This window comes from Erinaceus europaeus, chromosome 17, assembly GCF_950295315.1.
Source record: "Erinaceus europaeus chromosome 17, mEriEur2.1, whole genome shotgun sequence".
Classification (NCBI taxonomy): Eukaryota; Metazoa; Chordata; class Mammalia; order Eulipotyphla; family Erinaceidae; genus Erinaceus; species Erinaceus europaeus.
Genome location: NC_080178.1, coordinates 7208077 through 7221318, shown reverse-complemented (window position 1 = coordinate 7221318; position 13242 = coordinate 7208077). Strand labels below are relative to the sequence as shown.

The 13242-nt window shown below is 46.4% G+C and overlaps 1 protein-coding gene across 2 annotated transcripts; it reads left to right on the top strand.

The window, feature by feature from the left end:
- Positions 1 to 264: 264 nt before the first annotated feature.
- On the top strand, positions 265 to 3660 carry PRG2 (proteoglycan 2, pro eosinophil major basic protein). Of its 2 annotated transcripts, none has more exons than XM_007519466.3 (6): positions 265 to 358; positions 1031 to 1100; positions 1721 to 2019; positions 2578 to 2709; positions 3142 to 3253; positions 3490 to 3660. In XM_007519466.3, exons 2-6 carry the CDS (start codon positions 1043 to 1045, stop codon positions 3546 to 3548), a joined length of 660 nt encoding a protein of 219 aa, XP_007519528.1. In that variant the 5' UTR covers positions 265 to 358; positions 1031 to 1042; the 3' UTR covers positions 3549 to 3660. The 2 variants fall into 2 exon arrangements, with proteins under 2 accessions (XP_007519528.1, XP_016042098.1); XM_016186612.2 differs by having other exon boundaries at positions 309 to 354.
- Positions 3661 to 13242: the final 9582 nt, after the last annotated feature.

Genomic DNA, 13242 nt, shown 5'->3' with positions numbered 1-13242 from the left:
ACATCCCCACCAGTGCAGGAGCAAGGGCTATGTGTTTTGTAAAAACTCCCTCAGAGATTCTCAAATACAAACCAAGACAGAAGAACCATTGGCTGGAGAGTTTCCAGAATGCCTACTCCCTCCTCCCAAGTTTCTTTAAGGGGTGTGAGGAGAGAATCTGGAAACCAACAAGTTGACTCCCCAGGGAAGTGAAGACATGTTTCTTATCAGCCTCCATCTCCCTTGAGTTGGGTCAACATTTTTTTTTTTCCTATGGGGAACTTCCTTCAAGGCATCTATATAAAATGCTCTCGTGAGATGAGACAAAGAACAGCAGAGCACAGAGGGTTGCTCAGGAGCCAGGAAGCCTTCTGGGTGGGTGAGTGCTTTCTGTCTCTCTGTGAGGCTACTTCCAGGCAAATGTTTGATTTCCTGGGAGGTGTCAGACTGCAGGGTGAAGTCTTGGAGGGATAGCTGGGTCTGAGGATGTCTCTCAGGGTTTGTGGGTGTTAGTATCAGCAGGACATCCTATTATCTACCTTTCAAATTCCTTCAGAGGTAGGGGGAAGTTCTCCTTGGCTGGGAAAATACGGAGGGGTAGGAAATGAGAGAGAGAGATAGACAGAGAGAGAGAAAGAAGCTAAGAGGATGCATTGAATAGGAAGAATGCACTAAGTCCTGTGTAGAATGGCCAACAATCATTGCTTCCCCAGCCTCTCTTGTTTCATAGACTGTATAGCCATGAATCATGGCTAAAGCAAGGCAGTGCCCTTTTATTCACATCCAAGCCCTCTGGAGGTCCAGCCATGACTGTCTCCCACTCTGCTTCATTCTGTTGAGAGAGGGGGGGAAGACAGAGAGAGAGAGAGAGAGAGAGAGATGGAGAGATCCCAGCATCCTGGAACACCAGGGCCAGGGCTCTACATTAACTTTTTCTGACCCATCCTGATTCCTTCCTACTCATGTTTCTTCTCTCTGTCCCACTCTCAAGATCCCCTGTTGTTGTTGGTGGTGGTGATATGTGTGTAACAAATGGTGTTTTCCACTGCAGGATCAAGCCAAGATGAATCTCCCCCTACTTCTGGCTCTTCTGTTTGGGGCAGCTTCAGCTCTCCACCTGAGTAAGTCTTCTTGACCTTCAATCTCTCTTGCTTTACTTTGCTCCTTTCTATAGCATATGTGGGAGTCCTATGTATACCTCAATCTCTGACTATCCCCTCTACTTAAAAAAGCATGAGTCTAAACTAAAAAAAAAACAAAAACCATGGATCTAGAATGAGCCAGGAATTGAAGGGATGCTTCAGGGCTTCTGTATGTCAGCAGTCTTCATTGTTCTGTGACATTCTCATTTTTGCCTCACATGAGGATCGAGGATCATGGTGATGACATGAGCTTCCTTTGTCTTTGAGTCCACTGAATGCACTGAGCTAGGTATTATCCACTTAAATCCTCACAGCACTTCCAGCATGTGTCTAGTATTGTTTGCCCGTATCACAAAGGAAGACATCAAGATGGTAGGTAATAGGACCAGTGCCTTAAGCCCATAGTTGACTGGCTCTATCTACTTTGCTCTTAAATCTCCTGACATCAGGTGGGAGATGAAGACAGTTCCAGGTTCCTCCCTGAGCTCAGACCTGGGCAAGCCTAGGGCAATGTGGGAGCTGTCCGTGGTGCTGAAGAGGACTAGGAGAGGAAGATGGGGGGTGGGTGTTTGATCTTTCTCCTTACTTCTCCTTACTAGGGACAGATCTGTCCAATGTTGAGAACCACTTGGGAGATGAGACTCTGCCTCAAGATAGAGAGATGTCTGAAAATGAAGCAAAGGAGGCCTCTGTGGGGGAATTAATGCAGCTGGAGGGGGGAGAGGAGGATGGTTCTGGCAGCGAAGATGCCCCTGTTGAAGAAGGAGCTCTGGAAGAGGAAGACAAGGACTTTCAGTGTCCAAAGGAGGAGGACACAGCACAACTGGAGGGGAATCCTGGGTGCAAAACCTACCGTCTTCTCCTGATCCGACGTGCCATGGATTTTAATCAAGCTCAGGTGAGTGGCTCCTGGCTGTGACTGACATCTAGGGATGGGGGACCCGAGATGTGTCAGCAGGGAGTGAGGTCTGCAAAGGTGCTGAAGGTTACAGTTGAAGACCAAGTGGAAATGGAAGTTGGAATTTGGATCCCTTGATTTCAGATGGGTATATGGCAGAGGCTGGGAGCTACTGGGAAAAAAATTTTAAAAGGAATGTGAGGGACTTAGAGAGAGGCACTCTATTTTCCTCTTTTAAAAAATTTTTATTTATTTTTATTGCCATCAGGGTTATCGCTAGGGCTTGGTGCCAGCACTATGAATCCACTGCTTCTAGGAGTCATTTATTTTTCTTTTATTTGATAGGATAGAGAGAAATTAAGTGGAGAGGGGGAGACAGAGAGGGAGAAAGAAAGAGAGAAACCTGAAGACCTGTTTGACTGCTTGTGAAGTGTGCCCCCCCCCCGTAGGTGGGCAGTGGGGGCTCAAACCTGGATTTTTACGTAAGGTAATATGTGTGCTCAACCAGGTGCACCACCACCCAGCACTCCATTCTTCCTCTTCTATTCCACCTTGTAGCTTACTTGCCGGAGATGCTACCGGGGCAACCTTGCTTCTGTCCACAACTACAGTACTAATTACCGGATCCATTGTTCAGTCCGTGGGCTCAACCAAGGCCAAGTCTGGATTGGGGGCTATATCTCAAGATGGGTAAGAGAGTTATCAGCTTTAACTGGGGGTCGCTCCTGACCTCAGCCTTCTGTCAACTTGCTGCTTATTGGCTGTGTTATCCTGTGATCCACTGGAGAACTGGGGTTAGAGGAAACAAGGGAGATACAGAAATACTGAGAAAAGCCAAAGGTCTTAACTTAAGAGGCCTGAGTCCAAGCTCACTCAGACAATGACTGATTTGTCTACAAGACTACTAGTCTGGCTTCTCATGGGTTGGATGAGGTTGTAACTTTGCCCTTCTTAGGACCAGAAGGATCACTGAGATGCATAGAGTGTGATGGAGGTGGTCACTGTGGATTACATTTTGATGGTCCATGGTATCTATCATGGTCCTGTGGTCAGTCAAGGACAATAAGAGGATGAGGCAGGGATCTGCCTCATGCTCCACCTTCCCTTCTTCATCTCCTCTAGGGAAACAAAAGATGCTTTCACTGGATTGATGGTAGTTCCTGGAACTTTGGCTACTGGGCTTCTGGTCAACCCTCAGCAGGTGGTGGCAGATGTGTGACCCTATGTACCCGAGGTGAGAAGGGACTTGGGATCAGTTGATGAATGATGGGGAGGTCCAAGAGGTAGAAGGGACTGACAGAGGGGATGTTCTGAAGACCAGGCCTTCTCAATGAAGAGGTCTCCTGGCCCTTTAGACCTTCTTTCCACTGATACATGGAGTGGGGTGAGGGAAGACCCCCCCCCCAAGGGTAGAGTGATGGGTAGGGTTGGGACAAGAACCCAAGACCCCTTTCTGTTCTGTCTCTACAGGAGGCCACTGGCGGCTAGCAAATTGCGCAAGACAACTCCCCTTCGTCTGCTCCTATTGAGCGGGACTCAGCCACAACTTCAGAACAACTTCCTCCTGAACATCTACTCCCTTACCCCTGCCTCCTGCCCTGCCTCTATTCCCCAGCAATAAAATTGTTTTCTTGAAACTGTTTTCATTCTCCTCTGATCATTGATCTGCTCTGCTTTGTTCCAGACTTGCATTTCCTGCAGCCACTTCTTCAGTCCAATGTCTTTCACAAGAAGGCTCACAACTTAAACATTTGAGGAGGGTGCAGCGTACTGGGTGAGGGTGTTGAGGGGCATCCTGGAGACAGAGGAATGAGCCCAGGTATCTCTCTTCATAGAACACCCAAATTGTGGGAATTTGCATGTAGTTGCCTGCTGGGCTAGCATGGGGGTGCCTCTTCCTGGGGGTGCACTCTCTGGGTTGGAGAGAACGCAACCAGAGCCAGCCTGGGCTGCTACTCACTCAGCAATGTGAGAGAGATGACTCAGGAACAGACTCGTGGTGGTGAGGCAATTCAATTCTTTATTGATCAGACAGCCAAGGCTTTTAAAAGGCAGACCTGTAAGTGGCAAGTCGGAAATGGAAATGGCTAGGAAAGGAGTGGAGAAAGGCAAAATAGGGCTGGAAAGGTAGGAACTTCCTTAGCAACTGTTGTGAGGGTTTTAACTGGTAGGATTAATAATACCCTGCAGGCAGGGAGGGTCTTGAGGGTAGAAAGATGATAGATCAAAGGAATGGAATGGGTGGAGATCTTTCAGGCAAAACAGTGATTATTTAGATAATAAGTCTGATAAGATGAGAGGATGGATGTCCCTTCAAGTCAAGCCCTGCCGAGCTCAACCACATCCTCACAATTTCCTGACAGTTGCCACCATTTCTCAAAATTTTCTTTTAAGAAATATATTTTTGGGGAGTAGGGCTATAGCACAGCAGGCTAAGTGCACATGTTGTGAAACTCAAGGACCAGCATAAGGATCCCACTCAAGGACCGGCGTAAGGATCCCAGTTTGAGCCCCTGGCTCCCCACCTGCAGGGGGCTCACTTCACAAGCAGTGAAGCAGGTCTGTAGGTGTTTATCTTTCTCTCCCTATCTCTGTCTTCCCCTCCTTTCTCCATTTCTCTCTGTCCTATCTGGCAACAACAACATCAATAACAACAATAATATTAACTACAACAATGATTTAAACAACAAGGGCAACAAAAAAGGAAAATAAATAAATAAAATATTTTTTAAAAAGAAATATATTTTTTAAATTTTGTATTTATAAAAAGGAAACATTGACAAAACCATAGGATAAGAGGAGTACAACTCCACACAATTCCCACCATCAGAACTCCTTATCTCATACCCTCCCCTGATAGCTTTCCTGTTCTTTAACCCTCTGGGAGTATGGACCCAAGGTCATTGTGGGATGCAGAAGGTAGAAGGTCTGGCTTCTGTCATTGCTTCCCCGCTGAACATGGGTGTTGACAGGTTGATCCATACTCCCAGCCTGTCTTTCTTTTTCTCAAGTGAGGCGGAGCTCTGGGGAAGCAGAGCTCCAGAACACATTGGTGGGGTTGTTTGTCCAATGAAGTCTGGTTGGCATTATGATAGCATCTGGAACCTGGTGGCCGAAAAGAGAATTAACATATAAAGCCAAAATAGTTGTTGACTAATCATGAACCTGCAGGCTGGAATAGTGCAGATGAAGAGTTGGGGAGTCTCCATTTTGTATATAGTTAGTTGGCCTATTTTAATTATAGTTCAAAGGGCCCATAACTATACTCATTTTTTTCCCTGAGCCTGAAATCTGACATGCAGTTGGATCTAAGTTATTGTCTGGGGAGATGATGTCTACCTGAAGCCCTGCTCTACCACTTGCAAATCTGTCCCCCTGCAGGTGGGGGCTGGAGGCTAGAACCCTGGTCCTTGCACATTGTAACATGTGCACTTAACCAGGTGTGTCACCTAGCCCCCCCACCCCCAGGTTTTTCCAGTGGCGTTCATGTCCCATTTTCTACTCAGATGGCTGGCTTAACAACACTCATCTTACTGTGAATTCTCACCCCAAATAAACCACTGACACTCAAATCCTGGATTCAGGGTCTGTTTCTGGAGAAAGAACAATATCAGACAGAATGGTTTTTGACCAACTTTGTGTAAGGTCTAGGAAGACAATCACACAGACTCCTCTGCCATTTTGGAAGCTACAGTCATCAATAGCATAAACAGAGACATTGAGAGAGGAGGAGAAGAGAGAAATTGAGAGAGGAGGGGAAGATAGATAGATAGATAGATAGAGTGAGTGAGTGAGAGAAAGATAGATAGATAGCTGCAGACCTGCTTCACCACTTGTGAAGCAACTCCCCTGCCTGCAGTTGGGGAGCGAAGGGCTCTAACTGGGATCCTTGTGCAGGTCCTTATGTTTAGTAAAATAAAAAAAATAATAAATGACTGGCCTAATGCCCCAATATGGGTCTGTGGGTACATTTCCCCTCTCCAACAAAACACCAAGTGCAGTGCAACTATACAGCATCTCAAGGGACTGAGAGTCCCTGCGACTTCTTACGACCTCTGAAGGCTGAAGCTCTCCATCAACACTCATGGTTCCAGCCCTGTTTTCCTCACAGGACACCCCCAGCCCCCCACATACACACACAGTACCAGGCATGGTTCTTGGAGCTTTACTGAAGCTACCCCATGAGAGGGAGAAATGGCCGATCATAGAAGCTGACAGATGAGACCACTGAGTCACAGGGAGATGAAGTGGGACTCCAGATCTCCTCACACGTTGCACCCTACTGTCTCTCCAGATGGCAAGACCAACCCTCTACACCATATGGGAGAGAGTTGGAATCTCCTATAAGCATGGAAAATGGCAACAGTTGATCTGGGAGGTAGCTCAGAGCATCAGAGTACAGGACACACATGCCCATGGGTTTACATGGGTTTATATCAGTACAGCTTAATCTTTAGCACCACCATATACCAGAGCTGAGAGGTGCCCTTCTCTCTCTCTCTCCCCCTCTCCCTCTCCCTCTCCCTCTTCTTCTCTCTCTCTCTCTCCCTCTCTCTTTCTCCCTCTCCCTCTCCCTCTCCCTCTCCCTCTTCTTCTCCCTCTCCCTCTCCCTCTCTCTTTCTCCCTCTGCCTCTCCCTCTCTACTTTCTCTTTGTGTCTTTCATAAACATAAATAAATATTTTTTTAAAACCCCATAAATGCCAATAGTAAGCCAGAGACTCTGAGTTTCGTGGATGCTGAAAATATTGGCACCATTGGCTAGATGGGGAAGTAGGGGTAAAGATTTTGAGTACATGGAAGTAAATAAATACATTTAAAGAAAAAAAAAACCAGGAAGTGGGATTCAGGCAGCCTCAGAATGTTACTTCTTTTGGGTTGTATGAACTTGAGCAAGTCATTAAAATTCCAGGAGCTCTTGTAGTAGATGGGTAAAATAGAGATGATTTTAGGGAGACGGTAAAGAAGAAAAGAGGCTAATGAGTGCAAAAGCCTAAAGAAGCAGAGTGCTTGGTCCATAGTGGACATTTAGGGGATTTTTTTCAGTCTTACTTATTTTACTATTACTTTTCTTTTTTAATTTTTATTTTACATTTATTTATTTCATCTTTTATTTATTTATTTATTTTGGATAGAGAAAAGAGAGAAACTGAGAAGGAAGTAGAGATCAAAAGGGAGAGAGAGGCCAGGTGGTTTTAAGCACACACATTGCAGTGCGCAAGGTTGTAAGTTCAAGTCGCTGGTCCCATCTGCAGGGGGAAAGCTTCATGAGTGGTGCAGCAGTGCTGCAGATGTCTCTCTGTCTCTGTCCCTCTCTGTCTCCCTATCCCCTCTCAATTCCTCTCTGTCTCTATCAATAATAAATAAATAAAAACATTTTTTTTAAAAAAGGGAGAGAGAGAGACAACTGTGTTATTGCTTCACAGTGAGAAGCTTTCCCCCTGCAGGAGGAGACTGAAGGCTTGAACTTCAGTCCTTGCATTGTGACATGTCCACTTACCAGGTGCACCACCACCAGCCCCGTTTTTTTTTTTTTTTTCTTTACCAGAACACTGATCAGCTCTGGCTTATGGTAGTGCAGGGGATAGAACCTGGGACTCTGGAGCCCCAGGCATGCGAATCTTTTTGCATAACCATTATGCTATTTCCTCAGCCCTATTTATTTGTTTTAAAATTTTTTTAATGTTTATTTATTTATTTATTCCCTTTTGTTGCCCTTGTTTTTTATTGTTGTAATTATTATTGTTGTTATTGATGTCATCGTTGTTGGATAGGACAGAGAGAAATGGAGAGAGGAGGGGAAGACAGAGAGGGGGAGAGAAAGACAGACACCTGCAGACCTGCTTCACTGCCTATGAAGCGACTCCCCTGCAGGTGGGGAGCCAGGGACTTGAACCAGGATCCTTAAGCCGGTCCTTGAGCTTTGCGCCACCTCTGCTTAACCCACTGCGCTACTGCCCGACTCCCTGTTTAAAAAATATTTTAATGAGAAAGAGAGAGATGTAGAGAAAGATACAGAAATAGAAAAAGACCAGAGAGAGAACTGAATGATGGTGCATGTAGTTAAGTGTACATATTACCATGCACTCAACCTGGGTTTGAACTCTCACTCTCCTCCTGCAAGAAAGGAGTTTCATGAGCAGTGAAGCACATCAGCAGGTGCCTCACATTCTCTCTCCCTGTCTCCACCTCCCCTCTCAGTTTCTCTCTGCCTTGTCAAATAAAAAAGAAGAAGAAGGAGACCATTGCTCAGCTCTGGTTTATGGTGGTCCTGGAGATTGAACCTGGGACCTTAAAGCCCCAGGAAAGTCTTTTGTACAACCAGTATGTTGTCTCTCAAGCCCTCAGGTTTTTTGTTTTGTTTTTTGCCTCCGGGGTTATCATTGGGACTTGGTGCCTGCACTACGAATTCACTGTTCCTGGAGGTTATTTTTTCCCTTTTGTTGCCCTTGTTGTTTATTGTTATTGTTATTGTTGTTGTTGTTATTGTTATTGCTGTTATTGTTGTTGGATAGGACAGAGAGAAATGGAGAGAGGAGACGAAGACAGAGAGGGGGAGAGAAAGATAGACACCTGCAGACCTGCTTCACTGCCTGTGAAGCAACCCCTCTGCAGGTTTCAAGCTGGGGGTTCAAACTGGGATCCCTACACTGGTCCTTGTGCTTTGCACCATGTGCAGTTAACCCACTGTGCTACCGTCTGGCCCTCATCTTCCTCTTCTTCTCCTCCTCCTTCTCCATAAATGGTGGAGAGGCACCATAGATCTCTCCATTATCCGTGATGTCCACTAGTGCCATCCAGGGTGCTCTAATAGGGCTTAACCACAGAGTCTTGTTCATGGTAAGACACTTGCTCTGCTGGAGGCATTATCTCCCTACCCTCTTTCAAGTTTTGTTTTTTTTTTTTTATTGCCTCCAGGGTTATTGCTGGGGCTCAATGCCTGCACCAAGAATCCACTGCTCCTGGAGGCCATGTTTCCCCCTTTTGTTGCCCTTGTTGTTGTAGCCTTGTTGTGGTGATTATTGTTGCTCATGTTCTTTGTTATTGGATAGGGCAGAGAGAAATGGAGAGAGGAGGGGAAGACAGAGAGGGGGAGAAAGATAGACACCTGCAGACCTGCTTCATCACCTGTGAAGCGACTCCCCTGCAGGTGGGGAGCCGGGGGCTCCAACCAGGGTCCTTAGGCTTGTCCTTGTGCTTTGCGCCACGTTCGCTTAACCCACTGTGCTACCGCCCAGCACCGCCCCCCTTTCTAGTTTTAAGCTTTACAGGCAACTCTGTGGTCTTCAAGAAGGTCTTCAAAAGCATTGGAATATCTTTGGGTCAGGACTTGAAGGCAAAAACCAGGCCAGTGTGGAGAGCAGCTGGCTGTGGAGAAGCGAGGCCAGTGAGTAGAGCTAAGGGAAGAGAGGGATGAATAAGGAAGGTTACCACTGAGGGAAACAATGCCCTTGACCTGGTGCCCAGACTGTGGGAAAATCATGCCTAGGAAGGAGGGGTCTAGCCTTTTCCCACTGCACCCCCTCCCTCACCGACTAGGGAGGTCTCACATGCTTGAACTCAGGAGACCAGTGCAATTGGCCAACCCTGCTCCCCACCCCCAGTCAGGTAGGTAAGTAGAGCATCTGTTCAGTCTTGTTCCGTTGGACCAAGAGGAGATAATATCAACCAAGTCCGTTGCTTTGCAATCAGACCCAGAAGCAACCTCTGAAATACTTCTTCATTTATGGGTTCCCTGAGAGCGTGGGGAGGGGAAGGAACCCTCCCCCAGGCTATTTCATGTTTTGGGGTACCTGTCCTCAGTTGCTGAGCCCTGGGGAGTGGAGGGGGAACTGGTCTGGAATCAGAAGAACAAATTGGCATGACCTAGTTAGGGTCTCACAGACTCTCATTGATAGTGACTTCTGGCCAAAGCCTATCTCTCTCTGGACTGCAACGAGTAGTTAGATGAATATGATAGTTTGTTCATCCTGAGTTTCTGCATTTATTTTCATTGCATTGCATTGTTTCATTGCCACCAGGATTATTGTCAGGGCTCACTGCCTGTGCAATGAATCCACGGCAGCCAGGTTTTTCCTCCCTCTCCTTCCTTTTATTTGATAGGACAGAGAAAAACTGAGAGGGAAAGAGGAGACCAAGAGGGAGAGAGACAGAGAGACACCTGAAGCTTTGATTCTCTGCTTGTGAAACTTCCCTCCACCCCATGGGTGAGAACCAGGGATTTGAACCCACATCCTTGAACATGGTAATGTGTGTGTGTGTGTGTGTGTGTGTGTGTGTGTGTGTGTGTGATCAGCCAACTGCACCTCTGCTAGACTTACATTTGTTTGCATTTTATAAAGCACTGAATTAAAATATTATTAATAAGAACCAGCTCTGTGGTATATTGTCTTCCCCTTGTTACCTCTGTCCCCTCTGTCTCTGTCTCTCACTTTTTTTTTTGCCTCCAGGGTAATTGCTGGAGCTCAGTGCCTGCACCATGAATCCACTGCTCCTGGAGGCCATGTTTTCCCCCTTTTGTTGCCCTTGTGGTGGTTATTATTGTTATTGTTTATGTCATTCATTGTTGGATAGGATAGAGAGAAATAAAGAGAGGAGGGGAAGATACAGAAGGGGAGAGAAAGACAGACACCCACAGACCTGCTTCACCACCTGTGAAGCGACTCCCCTGCATGTGGGGAGCTGGTGGCTCGAACCGGGATCCTTAAGCCGGTCCACACCCGACCCCCTGTCTCTCACTTTCTATTTGAAAAAGTCCACCTGGAGGGCCAGATGATGGCACACCAGTAAAGTGTACATTTTACAATGTGCAAGAACCTGGCTCAAGATCCTATTCTCCTGTAGGGGAAGTCTGTTGCTCCTTGCAGCCATTTTTTTTCCCTTCCTATTTTATTGGGTAGAACAGATAGAGCCCAAGAAGGGAGGAGGAGACAGACAGAGAGAGAGAGAGAGAGAGAGAGAGAGAGAGAGAAAGATAAACAACTGCAGACCTGCCTCACTGCTCATGAAGCATCCCTCCTGCAGGTGGGAAGTGGGGACTCAAACATGGGTCCTTGTGCATGATCTTATGTGTGCTTTACTGGATTCGTCACCATTCAGCTCCCAAGAAATATATTGTTAAAAAGGCCTCCTGGAGTGGTCCAGAAGGTGGTGCAGTGGATAAAACACTGTGATTTCAAGCACGAGGTCCTGAGTTCGATCCCTGGCAGCACATGTATCAGAGTGATACCTGGTTCTTTCTCTCTCCTCCTATCCCTCTCACTAATAAATAAATAAGGGAGTCGGGCAGTCGTGCAGCGGGTTAAGCGCAGGTGATGCCAAGCACAAGGATGAGTGTAAGGACCCCGGTTTGAGCCCCCGGCTCCCCACCTGCAGGGGAGTCACTTCACAGGTGGTGAGGCAGGTCTGCTGGTGTCTATCTTTCTCTCCCCCCTCTGTCTTCTCCTCTCTCCATTTCTCTCTATCCTACCTAACAACGATGATATCAGTAACAACAACAATATCTACAACTATAAAACAATAAAAGGGAATAAATAAATATATATTTATAAATAAATAAATAAATACATTTTTAAAAAAAAAAAGCTCACCCAAAGAGGTCAAGACTCAGTGATGACAAAAAAAAATTAAATTAAAATATGAATTATCTTGACTACTGAATTCTTTAATGTGTAAGGGGAATACCTCCTTCACTTCCCCCAGTCCTGAGCTTGATGGTGACAGAGTGTGACAGAAAGCTGGTGGAACATGGGAGGGGATGGGGGAGCATACAGTGTATAAATGACTCTGAAAAAAAAAGAAAAAAATAGAAGCAATGACTCTGCATGAAACTTTCCATTCCAGTTGCCTCCTTGCTAGAAGAGATGTCTTGAGGTTAGACAAAAAGGCACATTCGACAGCAACTGGATAGGACAGAGAGAAATTGAAAGATGGGGGAGAGAGAGAGGGAAAAAGAATGATAGACACCTGCTGATCTGCTTCACCATTTGTGAAGCAACCCCCGCCCCCACCGCAGGTGGGGAGTCAGGGGCTCAAACCTGGATCCGGTTCAGGTCCTTGCAATACCATGTGTGCCTAACCGGTGCACCACTGCCTGGCCTCTGAGTTTTTGTTTGTTTGTTTGATGGTTAGGACTGAGGAGCATGTTAAGGACATCTGGTGGAGAAAGATCAAGGACGCAGCTAAACTTCCCACAATACTCAGGCAAGCTCCTCGATGCAAAGAAGTATTTGGCTCCAAGGTGTCATCGTCATCGTCATCGTGTGTAGGCTGAGAACCTTGCTCTAGATCCACAGCACAGACAGAAGAGCATGTAGGGGGCTGGCTGGTGGTGCACCCAGTTGAGCACACATATTAAAATGCACAAGGACCAGGGTTCAAGCCCCCATTCCCCACCTGCAGGGGGAAAGCTTTGTGAGGGGTGAAGCAGGGCTGCAGATATCTCTCTATCTCTCCCCCTCTCTCTCTCTCTCTCATTTCCCTCTCAATTTCTCTCTGTCTCTATCCAATAAGTAAATAGATAAGATTAAAAAAATTTAAAAAGAAATTGCTTAGATATAAAAGTAAAAAAAAAATAAATAAAAGCATATAGTTTTTTTTTTCTCCTTGAAAGGTGAGGAGGAAAGAAAGGATAAGGAAAGGGGGTGAGAGAATAAGGAGGGAAGGAAAGAGGAAGAAGCAGAGAGAGGCTTGGAGAAGACTTAGACATCTCAGTCTCTGCCCTTCCTGTGCAATCTTGGGGGTCTCTCTCTCTCTTACATGCTCATTTTTCATATCAATAAAGTAAGAAGAGTTGGATATTCTCACAGGAATGAGGGGTGACAAAGGTGAGAACTCAAACAGGTGGTTAGATGTTGTATGCTTTACATCGGGTTGTTCTAGCTCTCCCCCTGCCAAGAAAATTGGATCAGTCCTGCTAGTTTCGCGGCCCGCTTGTCCCCGCCCCAAAGGAACCCCGAGAGGGTTCCAGAGTTCCAGAGTTGCAGAGTTAGAGAGTGCTTGGCGCCTTCGCGGGGGGGAAAGAGGCAACAGAGTTTTGTTTGGTGATTAGTTTGGGTTAGTTTATGAATCGTTGTTCCTGAATAAAGAAATATAGCTTCCCTGCCCAGCCGTATGTCTCTGGTCGTCTCTGTTACCCGCCCGTGAAGCTAGCCCAGCCAGCTGGAGCCTCCGAATTTTAACAACAGTTAGAGTTTTGCATCAAGTCCCTGGTCTAGGCAAGCACC

What these genes read in the sequence shown, in the direction of transcription:
- PRG2 (XM_007519466.3), top strand. Translation starts at nt 1,043, where the DNA reads ATGAATCTCCCCCTACTTCTGGCTCTTCTGTTTGGGGCAGCTTCAGCT. An exon ending in AGCTTCAGCTCTCCACCTGA is followed by an intron (nt 1,101 to 1,720) that starts GTAAGTCTTCTT and finishes TCTCCTTACTAG; the next exon opens with GGACAGATCTGTCCAATGTT. An exon ending in GGGGCTATATCTCAAGATGG is followed by an intron (nt 2,710 to 3,141) that starts GTAAGAGAGTTA and finishes CATCTCCTCTAG; the next exon opens with GGAAACAAAAGATGCTTTCA.